The sequence below is a fragment of the Nyctibius grandis genome, chromosome 2 (genome assembly GCF_013368605.1).
Source record: "Nyctibius grandis isolate bNycGra1 chromosome 2, bNycGra1.pri, whole genome shotgun sequence".
NCBI lineage: Eukaryota > Metazoa > Chordata > Aves > Nyctibiiformes > Nyctibiidae > Nyctibius > Nyctibius grandis.
Window position 1 is genome coordinate 116,371,629 of NC_090659.1, and position 20,246 is coordinate 116,391,874.

A 20,246-nucleotide genomic window follows, 5' to 3' on the forward strand; every position below is an offset into this window, starting at 1 on the left:
AGAGGGCAATATGATAGCAATTACTCATGCATGTACGAATAAAGTAATTTTTGTAGTCAGGTGAGGACTATATAATAAAATATCACACAAAGCATTATAAAAATACTCAGAAAATCAGTATGAAATATAAGTAAAATAAGGTAAAGAAAAGTATGAATAAGGATGTTGGTTGTTGGGGCTCTTCCCAAGGCACTTTTTTGCAACGATAATATCACCCTGTTTTTGTCAGATCAGGTTAAATTAAATCAAATCAATAATTGCTTTGATTTTAGCAACAAAAAATTCTACTTGACTTCTTGATGCCTACTTCACAACTTTCTGTGACAAATTAATTTTAGACAGATAATAAGTATTAATTGGGCCATATTTAATCACAGTTTCATCTAATAGGCAACACAGAGAAGCCTTATTATCTGAATCTCCACTTGTCTTCGATTCTAAGTGTCCTATAAATATCTACTATCCAGTTTACATTGACATTGGGTCAATTTTACAAGTTGGTTGAGAATCAGCATAGGACCATATGTAGGGAAAAAATGCAGATTCTGATTTTGAAGCAAAACTCATATTCTTGGACTACCTTTTTACTTCTTCCAAATTCAGTTTCCAGCTTTGAAAACTCAGGCTGGAAAATCGTCTTGGTTAGTATGTCCAGTACAAAAGACGTGAAATTCAGATAACTCTTCTGGTGATAAAGGATGAAAGTCATCAGCCCCTTCCCTGATGGGTGCATTAGGAATCTGTGTTTCATCTGACATCGTAAAACCTTGCTTTTTTTTCACTAGACAAGACTGACACAGCTAAGTGTACATTTAGGGACTGGTTCACTGTAACCCTGTTTTGCATGTAGTCAGTTTAGGTCTCTTCTCAGTTCTGTTGAACCTCTACGAACCTCCACAAACACCTGAATAGCCTCAGCATTCCCAACCACACCACAGATGATGGGGTACGCACATGCTGCATGGCTAGAGACACACAGGGAAAGTCTAAAGACAACTGTTTCCCTGCTGAACTGAGCTCATGTTGTCCGAGCAGCCAAAGAATTACAGGTGTCTTCCTGGTGGAGAAGGACCTGCCCAGCTGTGAAATCCTCTGACTTGGAAATCAATGGGAATTTTCCCATTGACTTTGGTGAGAATAGGTTTGCACCTAGAGCTCAATAACCTCATTCCAGCTTGTTTTTATTTCTCATTCAGCTTTTGCCCTGAGCTCCAGCTGCATAACAAGTAACTGAAAGCTGTAAGCCTTCGACTAAAGATTAGGGAAGATCCATACCACCACAGCACCACCACCACTGCATGCATTATAACTGACTGGGAAGAATCTTACTTTAACACCCAGGCAAATGTGAGGTTTTTCATTTACTTCAAAGAAACAGCTATTTCATACATAACCATTTTCTTTAACATGATTTTTTTTTCCTGTTGGTTCAATCTGTTACACATATAGCCAGTGATCCTGTGAACAGCCATGTACATGAATAATTTTCAGAATGTGTCAAGACCATACTGCCGACATAAATAAGTAGGTGTGCGTATAGGAACAAGGTCATTTGGGGGTAACAATACAACAGGAAACACTGTCCCAAAGTTTTAACATTCCAAATGTGTGGCAAAAAAAAATTTATCCTGGCCCGGAAAGTTAATTTCCTTGAGTAACAGTCAGAACACATTAAAAATGTTCAGGTTATTAATATTAATTAATCAATTAATACTATTATAATTAATTAATTACACAATGCCTGCAGTCCTGGAAAGGGATCTTTATGCGTCTGAATAACAAGAAGATGACATTCTACTCCTGCAGTGCAGGAGGAATTTTAAAAGATCGCAACTTTTAAAATATTCTTAGCACTTTGATTCTTCTGCAGAATTAGTTTTTATTATGCATTTGGCTTTTGCAGCCACAGGATGGCATTCACTGCTCTGCAAAGGGTCAGTGAAACGTTAAGTAGAGCCTAGGAAGCATACTTTCCATCTGGGGAAAGGAAATATTTAATAAAAATGATTAATATAAATCTACTGCTTTCTACTGATGACAACCATTTATTCAAGAATGTAGTCTCAAAATCTTACCATGAACAGCTCTAAAGGTTCATGTTCTTGCTGTACGGACACCAAGGCTCTCAACAGGTACTTATCTTGACTGACTTCAGTAAGCTGGGACCTTCTAAAAATACAGAGCAGCAATTCCAACTTGGGATACCAGCAACTGCATAAAGCACTTCAGTTTCACTTCCGTGGTTTATGGAGTCACAGTAACTCTTTAACGGATTTACACAGGCTCATAATTTACTGTTTATTTTCCCATTAGAAAAGTAAATGGAGTAGGTGTTGACACCTACTGGCATACCAACGACAGGACAGTTAGACTGAACGAATGGCCAAGGTGACCGTTAATTGGATTGCAAATGTCAAAGAGTGAGGTTGAAAAGCCAGGTATATCAATCCACACATACTTTTCCCAGTTGTGAAATGAAAGTTAAGAGCAGGGACGATCAGCTACAAGTAGTTACGATTTATAGAGTTGGGTTTGAAGTCAGCAGCAAGCAGTGTCCAATTAGCTTCAGCAGAGATGTCTAATGCCATTGGTAAAATGACTGGATTTAGAGTGATGAGCAAGAATGTCAGACTGAGAGACAACCTAGTAATGCTATTAACCTTTGTGAGATTGCCCCGCCGATAATGTGATCTGGGGGACAATAAAACACTGCATGAGACAATATGCCCAATTTGGTAATGCAAGACTGATATATGGGAGAAGAAGGAGAATTTTCGTGGATTCATTTTATGGGCCTCCAATTAGCCCTCATTACGTGAAGGGAGAGAAAGGAGGGAAGCAGAAAGAGTCCCCCTCATGAGTCGTGTCATTGGTTTGTGGCAGAAGAGACTGAAAAAGCAAAGTTTTAGGAGCTGCTTTGCTTTTGAGATTGTCTCAGGATGTATTAAAGGGGCTGGGTACTTTGTTGGAAATAGATGTAAGAAAACTCCTTATTTATGGGAGCTCTTGAACAGCACAAGCACATCCTGTCAAGATCAATACAGGAGGTGTGATCCCTTGGCCCATGGAGATCAGATACATCAGCCCCATACACTAATCTTTGTGGTTAGATGCTAGGGTCAGGACCATGGATGCTCACTCATGATGTGGAGCCCTGGCCAACACCATCTATACTGCTGCTGCTTCCCTTGAGAAATTGCATACAAAATATAAATATACTTGCTCTCCAAAAGCGCATCCAATTTTAGAAATGGGGGTATGAAAAGTGGGTCTAATCATGGATCACTGATCTGACAAAATATCTAAATCTTATTTACAGGCTCAGTGAGGCAAAGGTAGTTTGTCAATCAAGTGAGGTTTAAGATGCAATTCCTGTTTTGCTATGTAAGTCTGGCAAGTGTTTGCTTTTAGAAAATAGAGCATGAATGTATAATCTATTGAGCTACTACTGTTTAGGCATCCAAGGGCTAGTGGAGTGTATCGCACACCCAGAGAAACCAGGGAGGGTTCTCAAGTTAGGAAGTCTTGAGGTAGCTCTCAGTCCTTGCTGAAGCGTGGAGAGGCAAGGGACACCAAATTAGCCCTGCAAGAACCACACAAGGTACTGAAAACACAGCCCACAGCTACAAGTAGGGTAATTTGCTCTGTCAAGAAGCAGGAGAAATGACTGTCTCATGCTGAGCACCGTGCTGCATCAGCAAGGATTTGTTCTGGGAGCTCAGAAGCTCGCTGGAAGTTGGGCGTCCCATCACCAGTGTGATCCATCACCAGGCTCCCTCCCAGGTTGGCAGAAAAACAAAATCTTCTGTATGCTTCAGACTTCTTTTTAATAAAAAAGCCACAGCTTTCAACTGATACTTTCATGCTGAGAGTCGGATATTATGAGAATAAATGCCTGAAGAGAAGACATTTAAGGCAAATATTATTTTACTTTTTAAAATGCTGTTCCCCGGCTGAGGTGCTGCAGTTAAGACTGCACTCAGATGGTATCTAGTGGTTTGCAATAAAAATAGTGAAAGATCCTTAAGTGTAGATACACTTGGTAAATGTCAATGCAAAAAAGACAAAAAATGGGCTTTAGTATTCAATTTAATCCCACAAACATATGGCCAAAGCTACACAGAGAGAGTTTGTGCAGGCCCATTTGAACAACAAGGTTTTGGTGAGGAGGATAAGGGCTACATGCAAGCGAACCTCACGTGTCAGTTAATATTTTTATTCCTTCTGCTATACATTATGGTCTTCTTTTGAGACCAAGCTAATGCACTTATCTCATTGCCTTCTGCGTTTCTCTCAGTCAACAGAGGCCATGCCATTTTGACATACTTCGATGTATCATATAAGTATAATCTCTGCTTAGCTAAAATGTGTAGTCTAAAACTTGTGACTTTCCAGAAATTTTTTTAGTGTTTTTTAAACTGTGGTAATTTTTTATTTTTAAAAAGTGTGGCAATACAAAACCTCATGTTTAAATTCTCCACGTTTTTTTCAATTAAGTCTTTAAAATAGCCGTTTTGCCTTGAAGGACAAGAATACATTTTTATTTATACAATACCTTAAAAGTTATCTGGAAGGATAGTGGAAGGAAACAAGATCCACAGGGAAAAACAAATATATTTAAGGCTATGACAGAAAGTATTAAGCTATTTGTTGGCAACTCAATTAAAGATAACATGCTGGTCCTCAGAAAAGTCAAAGCCATAAATTGATAGACTGTTATTAGTAATCTTTGTATTTTTTACTTTCCCAGGGAATGTGAGAAAAAATAATTCATTATTTTGATTCTGACATTTTTGCTCTCAATTATCCATGTTAATCCTTGCTTTTGAATATTTAGAATATTCCTTGCCAAAGTAAGTATTATTTTTTGCCAAAACATAAAATGTACTCTAGAACTGCTATGATAACATTGTCGACGTCTCTGTATCATGAGAGATTAGCAAACAGCAATATTACATTTCAGAATGAGGAGATTAATCTGTTTCCTGACAACTGAAATTTGTTGGGCTGGGAAAGAAAATTACTGCTTTTGAGGGCAGATTTCATAGCACTTGATACTTCAGGGCCTTTGCACTTTTCTGTTTAAATCATATCTACATAGAAAGCAACAGAATTGTTTAGTCTCTGATTACTATCAAGCTGAAGTCAGATAAGAAAAGCATTAGGATTCTTATGTTCCATGATAATATATTTAGGGAGTAAAAAGGTGTCAAATATGCTTATTAAATGATTCTCAACCCGATTAGAGGTTTTCTTATCTCTAGGTGTCTAGTAAATACTTTAATTTGTGTCATGTTACAAATTAAGCTGAATACTCCAATATTATTTCGGCACATTTCACACAATGATGCACTTTTGCCATAACAAATTATTTTTAAAATAAAAAAAAAAATGATTTTTTTCAGACTAGCATGTTTTTGCATGACATTTTTCCTACCCTTTCTCATATGTCTTTTTTGCTCAAGCTGAATGATTATGTGGCAGAGGGACAGGGTGGCAATCTGGGAGTATGAAAGAACAGATAAAGAGGGAAAATACATAATATTGAAAGACATTACAGGTTATGTTGAGAAGATTGTACGGGATGTGATGAGACTCAAAGAAAATGTTGTATATTCAAGGTATGCTAGGAAGAGGGCCTCACCAACTGCATGGACTGCTGGGAGCAGTTTTGGGGAATGAAGAGTTTTCAGTACATCATCAATACCGGAAATTATGACATCCTGGATAATAAGAGCATTAACAAGGTGGAGACAAAAAAAAATTCAGAGGATGAACTACTGACAAAACTCAGATGATACGACTTTAGACTGACAGCACGACTCAAGGGAGTAGATCTTGAGAATAAGGATGATTTTCACCATGATGGAGAAAAGAGAGCTGTAGGGTAGGTAATAAAATCTAATAGAACTTGCAAAAGGAAAGAGTTGTTCCAGTTTTTCCTTTGTGGAGGGGCTGCCTGTAAACTAAAGGGCTCATAATTGAAGATGATCTGGTGAAGGGACTGCTTAAGCTGACAGTGTCCTAGGAACGATCTCTAGTTAGGCTCCATGGACATTGCAACAGCCTGTGATCAAACAGTATGTCTCAAACTAACCCAAAGTCCACTCAAGTCAAAGGAATTGGAGATTTAGTCTTGGGTTCCCTACACGACGTATTGCAGGATAATTGGATTTGGTGCATATGAACTGTGGCAGCAAGTGAAGTCACTGTGAAGATATCCCAGAATTAACTTTTTTAGAGATAACAAGCATGAATTCTGAAGAGCTGAGTACAGCTCTGGGATTCTCACCCTGGGAGAAAGGATAAATGGACGCAAAACTTGTTGAAGGGCATGTTTCTAAATGATGGATTAATTAAAAGGCATACTAGGATTTCCTATGCCCAGAAAGGATTTTAGTACAGATGCAATGTATTTCTAACTGAGGAAGAAGACACTCCCCTATCTTAAACGCAACGCTCAGCTCGATCTTAGCCAGGAAGTCAGGAAACTAAGACTTCCACAAAATGTGTATGTGCATGCATGTGTGTGTGCTCACACACTTACAGACATAAATTTACAGTCTGGCAGCTGATGGGTATTGCAAATGCTACAGAAAACATGATATAGCGCTAAAGCAGACGTGCTTCAGATAACACAAAGGCTCTGTACATCTAAAATAGATTAAAATCATGTGAAAGATTTCCTGCTGCTTCTGCAGAAGATTATAACTTTTGTACATTCATAAAATGAATGTGAAGATTTAGTAAAGCACCGTGCCCTTCACAATGACTCTTTGTCTTGCAAAGCACGGAGCCTGGCAAAAGAGACACCCTGAAAGGGTATATCCAACCAATTTGGGCCTGGTAGGTGGGCTCCAGCCCATAAAAAAGAGAGCTACAGATCTTAAGAAACCTACAATGAAGAAAAAACCTGTTAACCCCGAGCTAATCTGTGAGCTAATCCCTCAGCAAGAAAGCAACATTAGACCAAACTCCTAAATCCTGACAGAAAAGAAGAACTTGGTATAGATTAACCACAGAATTTGCCTACACAAGCTTAGCATGAGAAATGATTTATAAAACGAGAAGGAAGACCATTAATACGTCCCTCTGTTTCAACAGCATTTAACACATGGGTGCAGACCTAATTTGCAAACCACACAGTAATGTTTGGTGTTTTAATAATACTTTTCCATCCCATTTGCATTGATCTAATGCTCTGCCATGTCGTAGCTCTGCAAACAGAGTAGAAGAAACAGGCGCTGGGTGTATTTTAAATTGCTTTTCTCTAATGTGTTCACTCACCCATTTCCAGACATACCTGGGGAAACGCAACCATGGGCGCTGATGTCTAATTCTCTTGTCTTGGGTATTATCAGGGATAACTTCAAGAAAATCAATGCTACTGAAGCCGGACTAAGCAGACCACTCAGGGTAAGCAAAGGAACTCGCCCCCAGGATAATAAATAAGACTTTCCCCTATCCACAGTGACATCACACATGTGTTAACATAATGCTAGTTAAGCAAAAGGTCACTTTCTTTCACTACTTGACTTCACAACTGCATGATGCCAAGTCAAGTGAGATCAGAGGAAATGCTGATACACCTCTAGGCTCACAGGAGATACTCAGGACCTTGCAGGGTGGCAGCCCGCAGGCTGGATTCATTTTCCAGCACAATTCCACCTTCTCTGTTATGCCTTTAGAAGAGATGGAAAATGCCTGATAAGACAGCACATTAAGCCTATACGCCAAGTATCTCCTTCCATGCTTCCATGTGATGAGGTGCTTAAAGCCAACACCTGCTGCTAGATTGCTGTGGGTCCACAAGAAAAAGCCTAAAAGAGGCTTTGCGGATTTTCATTTCTTTATTTCATCATCCAACAGTTCAGGTCAGTGACTGATGAAATCTGTAAAACAAGCTCCCTCCCCTCTGCAACTCCAGATATATGCAAATCATTCCTTAACTAAGGCAAAGCTCTAGGCAATCAGAAATGTGATTTTTCTAATGTGACACAACAACCATGGTAGACAGCAGTGTGTGAACCAAAGCCCTAGCCCTGGACAACTCTGATCTTGCCACGCTCTTCAAAATATGAACCTGAATTAGTACTTGCAAAATCATCTGTATCTTTATACTGGGTCAAGTTTTCATCTAAATGGCTAATAAGTTTTTAAATCTGGATCGTAATATCAATTGTTCCCTTCCCATTTCTAGCAGACTTGCTGTCCGGTGAAACATGATTTTGTGGAAAATATACTTGGGGCAGTATTCCACTGTAGATGGTGAATCTGTCATCATATGTACTGACAAAATGGGAAAATCAAATCTCTTCCATGAGCTAAGGAGTGACTAAATAATAAATTAGCTATGATTTTTTTTATTTCAATAACAAATTAACACAAGTTTACAATACATCTATAAAAAGGTCTAGAAACTATTTGACTCATTTCTATAATTGTCAAGTATTCATAACAAAACCCCAAAGTTTTGCATATTGAGTTATGAAGGTTTTTGATTTAGGAAGTTTATTAAACATAGAAAAGAGGACTGCTTTTCTTCATTATTATTGGCATTCTGAAACAATAGAATGGATTAATCAAACAAGTGTGAAATTTTTAATGCTGGGCTAAAATCCTGCCATGGAAGAAGTTCCATACAGTATCAGATTAGCTGGATCGTTTAAACATTCTCCAAGAGAGGCCAGAACCAGACAGTTGGATATAAATGCACTAACTGTGCTGTCAGTAGTGTGTTTATCCTTGACATCATCCTGCTGTTACCAAAACATTTTTAAGAGAAACAATCTTAGATATTAGGATGAAATTCTTTGCTGTGAGTGTGGTGAGACACTGGAACAGGTTGCCCAGAGAACTTGTGGATGCCCCCTCCCTGGCAGTGTTCAAGGCCAGGTTGGATGGGGCTTTGAGCAACCTGGTCTAGTGAAAAAGGTGGCCCTGCCCATGGCAGGGCTGTTGGAACTAGATAACCTTAAAGGTCCCTTCCAACCCAAACCATTGTATAATTCTATGAATCGAATCTTGAGAGAGTTAAAAGAATTAGGTGAATAGTATCTAAAAAAAAAAGACTGTAATCAACCATAAGCACAAGGCAAAAAGAAAACAAAGCGTCCTCAGGGGTGACTTAAAGTCTACAAATTTTGTAGAAATGTCATGGACATTCTTTGCGCATCAAGTCTCTCAAGGCTATTGGTGTTTCTACTGAATAACTGAAATGAGATGAGGGTCACCACCACTATTTAATATATGTGGACCCATTCTTGCCCCTTGCCTTTGGTATACATTATATCATCAGAGTTGTGTCTACATTTCCTATTGGCTACCTGAATTTAACACAGAATATTAAGGAATTTAAATACACAACTCTTTTTTTTTTTAAATTCAAACTTTGCCCTATTATTATCATTTTATGAAGAGTTTTTTCTCATTTAATAAGAAAACAAAATTAAAATTCCACATGCATGAAGAAAAATATTATTAAACTCAAGTTTTCCCAATGCTTAGGCTTTGTCGTCTTACTTCTCAAGTTGCTATCTAAAATAAAGGGACATCTGGGAGCTATTGAAATTTGCAATAATCAAAGAGAACAGTCCATAAAAACGCCATGCCTTAATTATTTTGCAGTTTAAAATTCCTGTTCATACCTCTTGCACAGAGGCCACTCAGTTAACAACTGAACTAGTAACATTTTCAGTGATGCACTTGATAATTCTTCATCTTATCAGATCACATTAGTTAAACAGTCTAGCTGAGGAGACCACTTATCACTGCAGACAGATGAATCACACCAGGACTTTTCCCATATTTTGCCATGTAAGACTTTCTGCCTGAATACACATGAAAAGCAGTGTGCAATGTCATATGCAAATCTGTCTCTGAAAGAGTTTTAACCTCCGGTCATCTCCTGCTTTTGTAAAGTTGTTGGCTACTTTGGAAAATAGCAACTTGATGGAAAAAAAATAATAATCAGGAGGGGTGCAATTGCAGCCGATGCATCTCTAGAAAGCTGGTGCAGTACAACAACTCCTGAAGAACACACGGTGCAGGATGGAAATCTGCAGCGTGGGCTGAGCGAGCTGAGCATGTGTCTTCTACGTCAGGAACTGGGGTCTCTGCTAGATCCACCACCACACCAACCTGTCCCACAGGCGGCTTCACCCTCTGCTGATAAACCCATGGAGAGGCAGTATGAGATGAATATGCTTTTGTTTTCTTTTAGAACTGTTTATTTTATTCCCTTTCTTTTTTTTTTCCCCTTTCTTTCCTTTTTCCTTTGCTTTCCCCCCCAACTTTGAAGTTGACATTCAAGTTCAATGTGTTGCCGTTTGAAGCTGACATCATGATACAGCTTTCATTGTCTTTTTAGAAAGTTGCCTCTACACACTTAAATGTTCCACTAAAAAACCTTTCAGGTGTCCTCGAAATAATAAAAAATAGTTCTCTTATTTCTATCAAGCACAGCCAGTACTAATTTTTAAGCTCAAGCTGGAAATAAGAGGCTGTTTACCTATTTTTTTAATTTCCCTTGCATCATCTCATAGGTTTCAATGTTAAAAAGGGAAAGGCATGTGCCTTTGGAGGCATTTAAACCTAAGACAAAATGTTCAATCAGACACACTGCCTCATTTTTACCCTATCACCAGCATGTCACCAAGAAAAAATGCAGCTTTCCCTGCCAAATGGGGGCAATGCTAAAGATCCATGAAACAAATGCTTACACAGATTCATAATCCAGGATTTAAGCAACCAATGTTCTGTAGAGCACTATTCAGCTACATAAATCCAGTGAACTTCAGCTTTCGTACTTCTGTAAAAATACACATGAGCATATTGCCACATGGCTGCCTGTATTCTTCAGAAAATGCTGCAGTTTCTCACAAAGGACCACTGACTTCAGGCATCACCACTGGCAAAGGCTACAGCCTAAGTGAACAGGCTCAAAAGCAAAATGAGGTTAAATATGTGAAGTTCTTGTGTGGGAGATGCTGGAGGAAAAGAGCAGGATGGCAGAGAACACAGCACCGGTCCAACGCTGAACCACCAGCGTGGTGGTTGTGTGAAAAACTGAGAGGCAGTGCTATTTTAAAATGCTACTTTTCAAGATTTTAAACCCCTTCTCCCCTGTAAACTGTGGCCATAAAGTTTCCAGCAGCAATTTCCCCTGCAAAATTCCAGACCAAATTCCAAGTGGAAAAAATGATGGTCCTTCCATCAAAATTCCCCTCGCAATTACAACTTCCCATTAAATGACTGGAAATTTGAATTCTTTTTAGAGGCTACAATTACAGCAGATTATTATGCTTCCCTCTAATTAGTGCCTATAAATACATACCATGTTACACAGTTTATTGTACCCTGTGAGTGTACTTACAGGAAATAGAAAACAATATGCTTCATTCAGCGTATGTATTTTGACACTCACACCAGATTTACCAATTTATCTTCATTACAACCCCTTGCACTGTTACTGACATCCTTCTCAGAGCTACGCTCAAGCATCACAGCAGGAAGATTGATGAGCCTTGTATATACTGATGTGCGACAAGAGCAAGGCACTTGAGAGGCACTGTTACCATTCTGATAGCACTAAGTTGGCTAAAAATTAGCTGCACTAAGCCAACACTCTGCTCCCACTTCTCCTCCTCATTAATTACGGTACATGACTCGGACCTTTAAAGGCTACGGCTGTTGTAACAGTGTTTTCAAACCTATTGTCTTCAGCTGCTTTTTCACTTTTGAAGAGATTTTAAGTTCTGACCATGCTTATTAGTAACTAACTTCATTCTTTAGATAGGCTCTGAATAGACATGTTTTCTACCATGACAAATATTAAAAGATAATTTCTGAATGAATCTACAGTGGTAAATTTAAGCACAGTTTAGAGGAACAGAAGGATACTATGGATACAATTTTCAAAACTGCCTAAATGACTAAAGAGCCTGCATCACATGCGCTCATCAAGGAGAAACTAAATAGCCTCTGCACTTGAAGAGCACTATACCTTTATCAAGAGGATGAAGAGGTCATCTCTTGCTACACATAATTTATCCCTCCAACCATGAAGTTTCAACGACTGCTGCTAGAATTGCACACTGAAGCCTGTAACTCTTTTGGCTCATTCTTTTGCTAAATATAGGCCTTTTCCCAGCAATCCCCAGCAAATGGAGCTCCCCAGCAGTGGATATGTTTTGCAGAGGCTTTCTGTGTTGAAGGCATAAATAACCCAGGATCTGCAACAGCGCGTTCAGAAACCACTCAGGGTGAGAAAGCATGTGCTCAGATCCACTTTCCGGGCTGAACGCGCAAGTCAATGAGCTGTAGCCCGGATTCATCAATCCTCTCCCATCAAGTTGCACATGTACACTGGAAAGCAGACCAGGAATTATTCATATTCTGAACATCTCAAAAGCAGTCGACATAACACAACGATGCAGATCCTGTATGAAGTGGTTTAGTTTTTACGCTTTATTATCGGACCTCCATCACTCCAGCAGCTGTTTGCATAAAATCACATAGCAAAACCACTAGAATTTGTAAAGCTGTCAGACCAGGATTAGGAGGCATCTACAAAAAACACGGGCAGAAAAAAACAGCCAGACTATCTTCTGTGTTTTTCCATAGCTCAAACTCCACTAATATTCTCCACTTCTAGCTTCTTCTTTTTAGTAAATTAGCATAATACAAGAGCAGATAGAGTTAAGTGTTAACATAGAAATGATTAGAAGACAACACATACCCAAAAGAAGAAAGAAATAAAAGAAGGAAAGAAGAAGAGGATGATGTGCCCAATTATTGAACGAGAATAAAGACAGATCACCTGAAACCTGCTATTGCACCTCACTGGGAAATACATTGCTATTTTCATTTACTTGCAAAACAAGCAGGTAACTCTCAGAATTACCTTTCTTGTTTCAGATGGATACTTAAATACTTCATCCCAACTACAGAATCTTTAAGAAAGTCTGTGAAATAAAAAAATTATTTTTGTTTGCTTCATGTGAGAAAGTAATGTACTCAAGTGGTCATTTTCCTCCCATTTCAGGCAGAACCATTCCATTAGTAAGAATCCACTAAAGCAAGAGACCATCCTGTATAAAATCCTGTGACATCCAATTTAAACCCTAAGCAAAATTCTACCTGATAACAAGCACTGAATAAAACCTGCAGCCATGCAAGATATTACAAATGTGTCAAAAAAAATTAAGTCCTCAACTTGGAAGCTGAAAAAAAATAGCATTAACAATGCCACAATCAATGAAAGATCTGGGAAAAGAAATACATTTTTTTTTTCTCCTCCCAAAAAGTCCCAAACAAAAAAACAACCTCCCCAAACAAAATCACCAAAACAATCCAAAAATCTCAGTTATTATAAAGGGTAGTCCATTTCTGACTTTCTGATGCATCTTTTAAGCCAGGGTCTAGACACGTTTCTGTGCTCAATTTGGCACATACTCTTTGGTAAGTGCAAGTCCTGTGACAGCAGCCTTGGGTACCATTAAAAAAGTCACGCGGACACAGGTCTATACATCCAAAGAAGATAATTAAAGGAGGAAGGAAGAAGAGATGCACGACTGACCTGGGCTCAGTACTTTGCAACAGACTTCTTGTGTACTTACAAGGAGACTCACTTAGATTCACCTCTCCTAAGCTTGGCAGCCTTAAAGCTACACATCCAGTCCTCACTGGCAATTCATGTTTCCTCCAGTATGGACAGGGACAGATGACTCCAGAAGAGTCACCCCAAGCCATCACAGGCAGCAGTCTGGAGATGAGCAACGGCACTACACCTTCTTTCACCTCGTTTTCCTAACAACTTGTGTGAAAGAGGTGGAAATACTGTTAGTAATGGAATTTGCTCAGTAAGTACTGGCCGAAGCATCCCTGTCAAATTCAGGTGGGGAAAAGACAGGCTTATTAAAAATAATTAAAAAGTCGTACCCAGGAAAGATCTGTCAATGATGTCTCACACACGAACTGGGCAAAGGGAAGCAGGGGTTGCCAGGTCAAACAGTAATCAGAGCTTTTCAAAGGGAGCCAAGTTTGCTCTCTTTTATACCAGACTGACTGCTGGAAGAAGGGTATGAAATGAAGCCGGAAGGGAAATACTGTACTACTGGGAGACCATGGTTGTCTCGGCAATTAAGACCTCCCCAGGGGGTTAATTACATACAGAGACAGCCAGGCAATTTATAAAACGTTTTCTGAGTGTGCCATAAGAAGGCGCACAGCTCAGCCAGCCTGGCTCCAGATCCCCAGCAGTTTGTTTGCTCTGATCCCAAGAGATGGCGATGGGCAATGTTTCATCAGCAGCTCCAAGGGTCAATTTGGCCACTGGGGACATGTCCCTGACAGAGCCCTACTCCCTTTTCTGCTCACTGTTCCCAGTTGGGTTTTCCACCAGTGTGGTCCTCTCCCCACTTCTCCAGGACACCCTGCTCTGGTGTTTCTCTTCTCTGTAGCCTGCCCTCCACTTCACTCCCCTTTCACAAGCCTTGGGGCACTGTGTGACACTAATTTCTCTCTAGTGAATCTTCAGTCCTCAAAATCTTGCAGATGGTTATTTTTTCAAATGAGATAAAATGCAGGGGAAGGAATATATTAACTTGTATTGATGACTAAAGCCTAATTCCTATAAGGAATTATTTTTTTGTTTTGCTATTAATAGCAACACTTCCCCATCTGTATGGGGATCCTCTGGCAGATGTGCATTTGGCATGTTTCACTGAGGTCTCTGAGGCAAATGCATAAATGCAAAAAAGACTTACAGACCTAAGATTCTCACCAATAGATATATTTCAAAATCAATGCCAATTTCATTCAGCTTGCAATCTTCTCTGAGAGCATGAACTGGAAAGCTTGCATTTATTTGAACACATGATTACTTTACTAACTTTACAACTTAATAAATCCTAAAAAGGGGAAAATCCTTTTATTCTCCTCCATTTATTTATGGCCTGGAACGTGTGAAAATCTAGAGTGAATTACCAAGGAAAAAAACCACAAACTTGTACAGCAATAATTTAACCCTTCTCTCACTAACTAAAATAATTTGGGATTTCTAACAAACAAAAATAACCACTGAACATGCAAAAGTATATTTTATTACTTTTTGCTGCCAGATAGTGATTGCATTGGGAACTGTTTTGTCCAGATGTTTTTTAGCTCGTATGGATTTGAAGAGAATTTCCTAAAATGCATAGTAGGAATTATTGATTATGTGGGACAATATGGTTCTTTTTCACTTGTACCAACACGAATCAAGAATTCCTTATTTCACAAATAGACAAGAGAACAGAGTCAAGGATCTTGTACCCAAAGGAAAGAAAACACAGCATGGTGCACAGCAATGTGAAAGAAAACACATGTGGTAAAACCAGTAGTTTACAAGTCTATCACTCCATATCTAACATATGTGAACTACTTACAAAGAGAAACATTCATCTAAATTTAGGCTGAGGGAATGGTGTAGACACGCTTTTCAGAGGATAATTTTTTTTACTTGAAAATTGTCGTTGATAGTCCCAATAAGTCAAAGTTAAGAAATTATTCATTGATTCTGATGATGTAGCAAATGTGAGTAAGGTCCAAGTTTGCTTTCTTCCAAAAGAAGAGTTTGTATGTTAGATCTGAGATGCAAAACTTTAAACATGTTTAACCTGAGAGACTGAAAATCTTAGCAGGGTAGGGGTGATTCCACCAATTTAAAAAAAAAATAATATTTTGCTCTGAATACTCTAAACTTCTGTCACAAATAAAATTTAAGGGCTACAATAAAAGATTTAGCTGAAGCAGATTAGAGGTGGAAAACAAATGTGCATAGTTGTCCAATTTTTTCCTGTGCTGGTGAATTGCAAAATGTATTATTTCTTCTGTATAATCAGGCAATTCCCAGCTTTGTGCGAGTCTGTCATACATCCAGAGAAGGGAGAATACCACTCTCCTGGAACAGGAAAAAGTGATTTTAAACTACAAAAATCAGTTAACCTTTTAACATGTATTTTCCACTTAATCTTACCTCCAAAAAGTGCTCTGCTTGCTGTTCTCGATCCAATTTTCTTGACGTTGTTGTAATCAGACCTGTGAAAAAAGGATGATATTTGATTGTCAATACCTGTTGAAAAATATATGTCTCTATCGACCAGAAGAAATAAATTCAAACACTCAAAGGGAAAAAATCTATTTGAAGCTATATGAGACACAGATTTCTTGACATCTGTCAAGCATTTTCTTTCACAGTGCGGCCATTATGACTTTCTGACTAACAATGAATCTTTAAAGAAAAATGCTGTGAGAAAAGTAACTGAAAAAGTTAGCTGTGTATCTACAGTTAACATGCTACATTTATTACAGTGAATAAAAAAACCTTACTAAAGAATCACTATTTGTCTTATGATTAAGTGCTTCAATGAATCATTTGCATTTGACTGAAATCCTTCCGTAAAAAACCTCATTAGAGATTTCAGAGTTCTCAAACAATTAATGGGATAGGATGCTGATTACTTCCACACCAAGAATACTTGACAAAGAAGGTTATTTCTGTAATAACTACTTGTATACATAATGATTTCCAAATGTAATCATTCTAATGCATTAAAGGTTTTGTACTACAATTTCATCAATTTGTTCCATGCTCAAATTGAGTCTTTAAAATAAAGTACCCTTTTACATGAGAATGATCAAGATATCTTTTTTTAAAGCAATGTACTTTCACAAATGATTAACCTCTTGTGAGATTTATACCACGGAGAGAAAATGAAACACTTCCAAAGTTCTCTCAAGAAAAGCAATTTGTATCTTCTGTGAACATAGCTTAGTTTGAATTTTTTTCTGTCTAGAGATTTAAAGGGCAGATTTGAGTTTTCCCTCATACAAAACACTTCCTTGGATAGAAAAATGCATCATGTGCTTGTTTTGTGATAGATTCTGACGAGTGTAAAGGCACTAACTTTTCCTATAGATAAAGACGTCTTTGGAGACAATGCCAGTGGACAAAGTAGTTCTCAAGAATTCCTCATCTGTAAGATTACCAAGAAAGACAGGAAAATAAATATTCCCTGGATTACCTTTAATACTTATTTATTTAATCATACCAGCCAAACATCTAAACGCAAATCCATGATGACCCTGAATTCTTCAAAAAAAACCAGCAGCGACATCTTACATCTATGTAACACCTCTAGTCCCAGAAACCTGCTACAGCTACAGCTCCTCATACACTGCCACCTTCTCCTTGGAGGAATCACTTCATTTATTTTGGTAAGAGGGGAGGAAATATCACTTGAAATAATGGGATGAAACGAACAAAGGAAAGTCCACTCTGCTTCCAATATTTCAGACGCATTATCAGATCTATTAGACCGCAGAAGCAACACCCAAGGGGAGGTCACAGAAACCAGAGTGGATCATTACAATTGCATAGAAAAGCCTGGTGCTGGCAAAAGGCTGAAAAGTAAAAACAACCAGTATTGCCTGCATCGATCAATTGTAAGTATTCAAAACAGTTACACCATATGGGATACATCTACTCACTGCATGAGTTTAAACAGACATGACAGCACAGATGACAAATTGGTGTCATTCACACAAGATATCCCCGTGTCTAGAGATAATGCAAAAATACAAGGAAGAAGTTCCTAATTATGAAAAAGTTCAGCCTCAATAAATTGATAAAGTAAAAATTTCAAATTTAAAATATCCCTGTTTATCACATGCATGGTTACTATGGGTATTTATGAAGCACAATCTAACCACAGTAAGGAATATGATCATTTTTATATCATCTTCCACTTTCTTCCTTCCTAATGGAAGTTCCATTATGAACTCCACCTAGTTTTTTCTTAAATAAGAAATGTCTAGTTGTATATTATAGAAGGTCTCTATCCTCATCACCTTCTTCAGGCAGAGGAATTCACACTTCTTTTGAAGACCAAGAAGCTAACATCTGAAACTGAGTATCACCGTCAGAATGGATAGTACTTGTTTTTCATTGTTAAAACTGAAACTGCTACTACTACTACTACTACTATTACTACTACTACTATTGCTCCTCCTCAGAAAACTACTGTTATCACTAAAGTGTTTTTTTTTGGTTTTCCTTTTTTCAATATAGAGCATTTTGGACTGCAATAATGGTCAGAGTGCCTTCAGACCTGAATTTCCTTCTAAAAGAGGTGTATGAACATATGGCAAGTCTCTATGACAGAACTGCCTATATTTTAAACATATCGAATCCTAACAGATTTAGCACCCAGACTTAACAGCTGGTCTTAAAGGGCAGGTTACCAGACCATCACCATCAGTCCTGCAGACCTGATCCTGAAGTATGGTGCTAGCACAAGTAGTTGGTTTTGCTTTGCAGACAGCTCTACATACAACTGCCAGTTCTGGGCAGTTTCATTAGGCTGTTACAATAATCTATAGAAATAATTGGTCATTTGTGTGTGCAGCTGTGGGGTCACTAGTTTCCATTCCTGTTCTCTGAAGGACTCCCCCATCTGACACTCTTGGTGGCCCCACTGCAGTCTCCTGCCTGCTCACTTCCACATACATTCTTGAAGTCACTGATAGATCACACAACACAACACTACTGTTTAAAATATGACTATACATAAAATCATATCTCAACTACCTGATGTTAATATTTATTTAATCATGGTCACGTATTAGTACGGACGTGAATCTGGTCCTTTCAGATTATAAAACTGTATTTCAAAGAATTCTGTTTAAGACCAATCATCAAAACTGAAAATAAGGAATATATTCCAGTTATGTCTAGACTACCCACAGCTTTACCACTCCAGTCTCAAAGAAACTAATTTCATGGGTTTTATGAAAACCTTGCTGTGTACCTCCCTCCTGTATTCAGTACTCCATGCCATAGATACATAATAATAGTAATATTAGCAGGATGTAGAACTTTATTTTTGAGCTACGGGGGCATCTGAGAGAAACTTGGCTTTGCACAAGAGAATATATCCCAGTTTTAGTTCTTCTCTAACTGTATTAAATCATCATACTCTGTTATGGTGTAAATGCATTACCTACAGAAAATAACTCACAGAGAAAATAAACCCAAAGAAATGATATCGGGCTGCACTGCTGATTATGATATAAAGTCATAGGGGGACAATGACAAAAAATGACCCTTTCTTTTTTTCTATCTTCAGTATGTGCCTTAGCTCTTCTAGACACAGTCACCTGGACAACTGTCCAAAGCCAGCTGGGAAATACAGCACGCATTTATCACAAAATAGTCAAAAACACTAACAAGCTTCAAAAGTCATAGCACACCTCTCAAATGGTTTCTCTCAAATTTCCAGGGAAACATCATGGTCCTTCTAAGGGCAGGAGATATTTATAACTGTGATGATTCTTTAAGAACAGCCATGAAAGTGAAGAGGAAAACTGGATCTGATGGAAAAGTTATTTACAATAAAACAATCAGCCAACAAGCAAGGTTATGTGAATCTGTTCCCAGCATTTCATACTTCTCTTTGACTTCCTGAGTTAAAACATCTCTCTGTGCATCCTGGCACATCTGTTCCTCAGGCCACATAAATGAACTGTTTTGTGAAACTCCAAAATATTGCTTGACCCAATATTTCAGCTTGGAGATAACTATATGTTCTTATATAACTTGCTTTTCTACAACACCTGTTACTTTTGCTTTTGGAGTATTTTTCCCACCCTAATAAATGAACAATTATTATTCTCCTCCTGTTATAGAGTTTGGAAATGCTCGAAGGTGAATAAGCTCACTCCACACAACATGTCCCATTATACTGCAGGACATGGTGACAAGTCCCAGCTGACAACTGGGGAAAATCCTTCCAACACCTCACTGATTATCATCCTCTCCTGCATTGTTCCCCTCTAAAAGAAAACTCATCATGTGCACGGAGAAGAAATAGCAGTGCTCTTCACCCCATCACCTTATAATCTGGACGGGAGAACCGTAGATGTGGGGTGGGCAACAAGGCAGACCTGCCTTACAGCTTAGGTGCAGCCATAGCAACACAGAAGAAAGAAGAGGTCCTGATCAAAGTGAAGGTGATAACCGAAGATGAGGGAAATAACGCCAAAACTACACTAGCGCAAATTGTCATCTAAGGATCATGTATTTATTGGACAACACTATTTTATAAATTTCATAAATTATCAACTAGTCAGCCAGAGTAGACTATGCACATAAGCCTTGATTTATACACTGGAAAAGTTAAGTGTTTCTTTGTTTTCTTAACACT

The 20,246-nt window shown here is 38.4% G+C and overlaps 1 protein-coding gene across 2 annotated transcripts in view; it reads right to left on the reverse strand.

Moving 5' to 3' along the window:
* The window catches only part of FAT3 (FAT atypical cadherin 3), a 346,791-nt gene that overhangs the window by 129,192 nt on the left and 197,353 nt on the right, over nt 1-20,246 (reverse strand). For both annotated transcript variants that reach the window (XM_068425515.1, XM_068425513.1), the window contains exon 3: nt 16,019-16,080. In XM_068425515.1, coding sequence (XP_068281616.1) covers nt 16,019-16,080 — 62 coding nt within the window. The remainder of the gene's footprint in view (nt 1-16,018; nt 16,081-20,246) is intronic.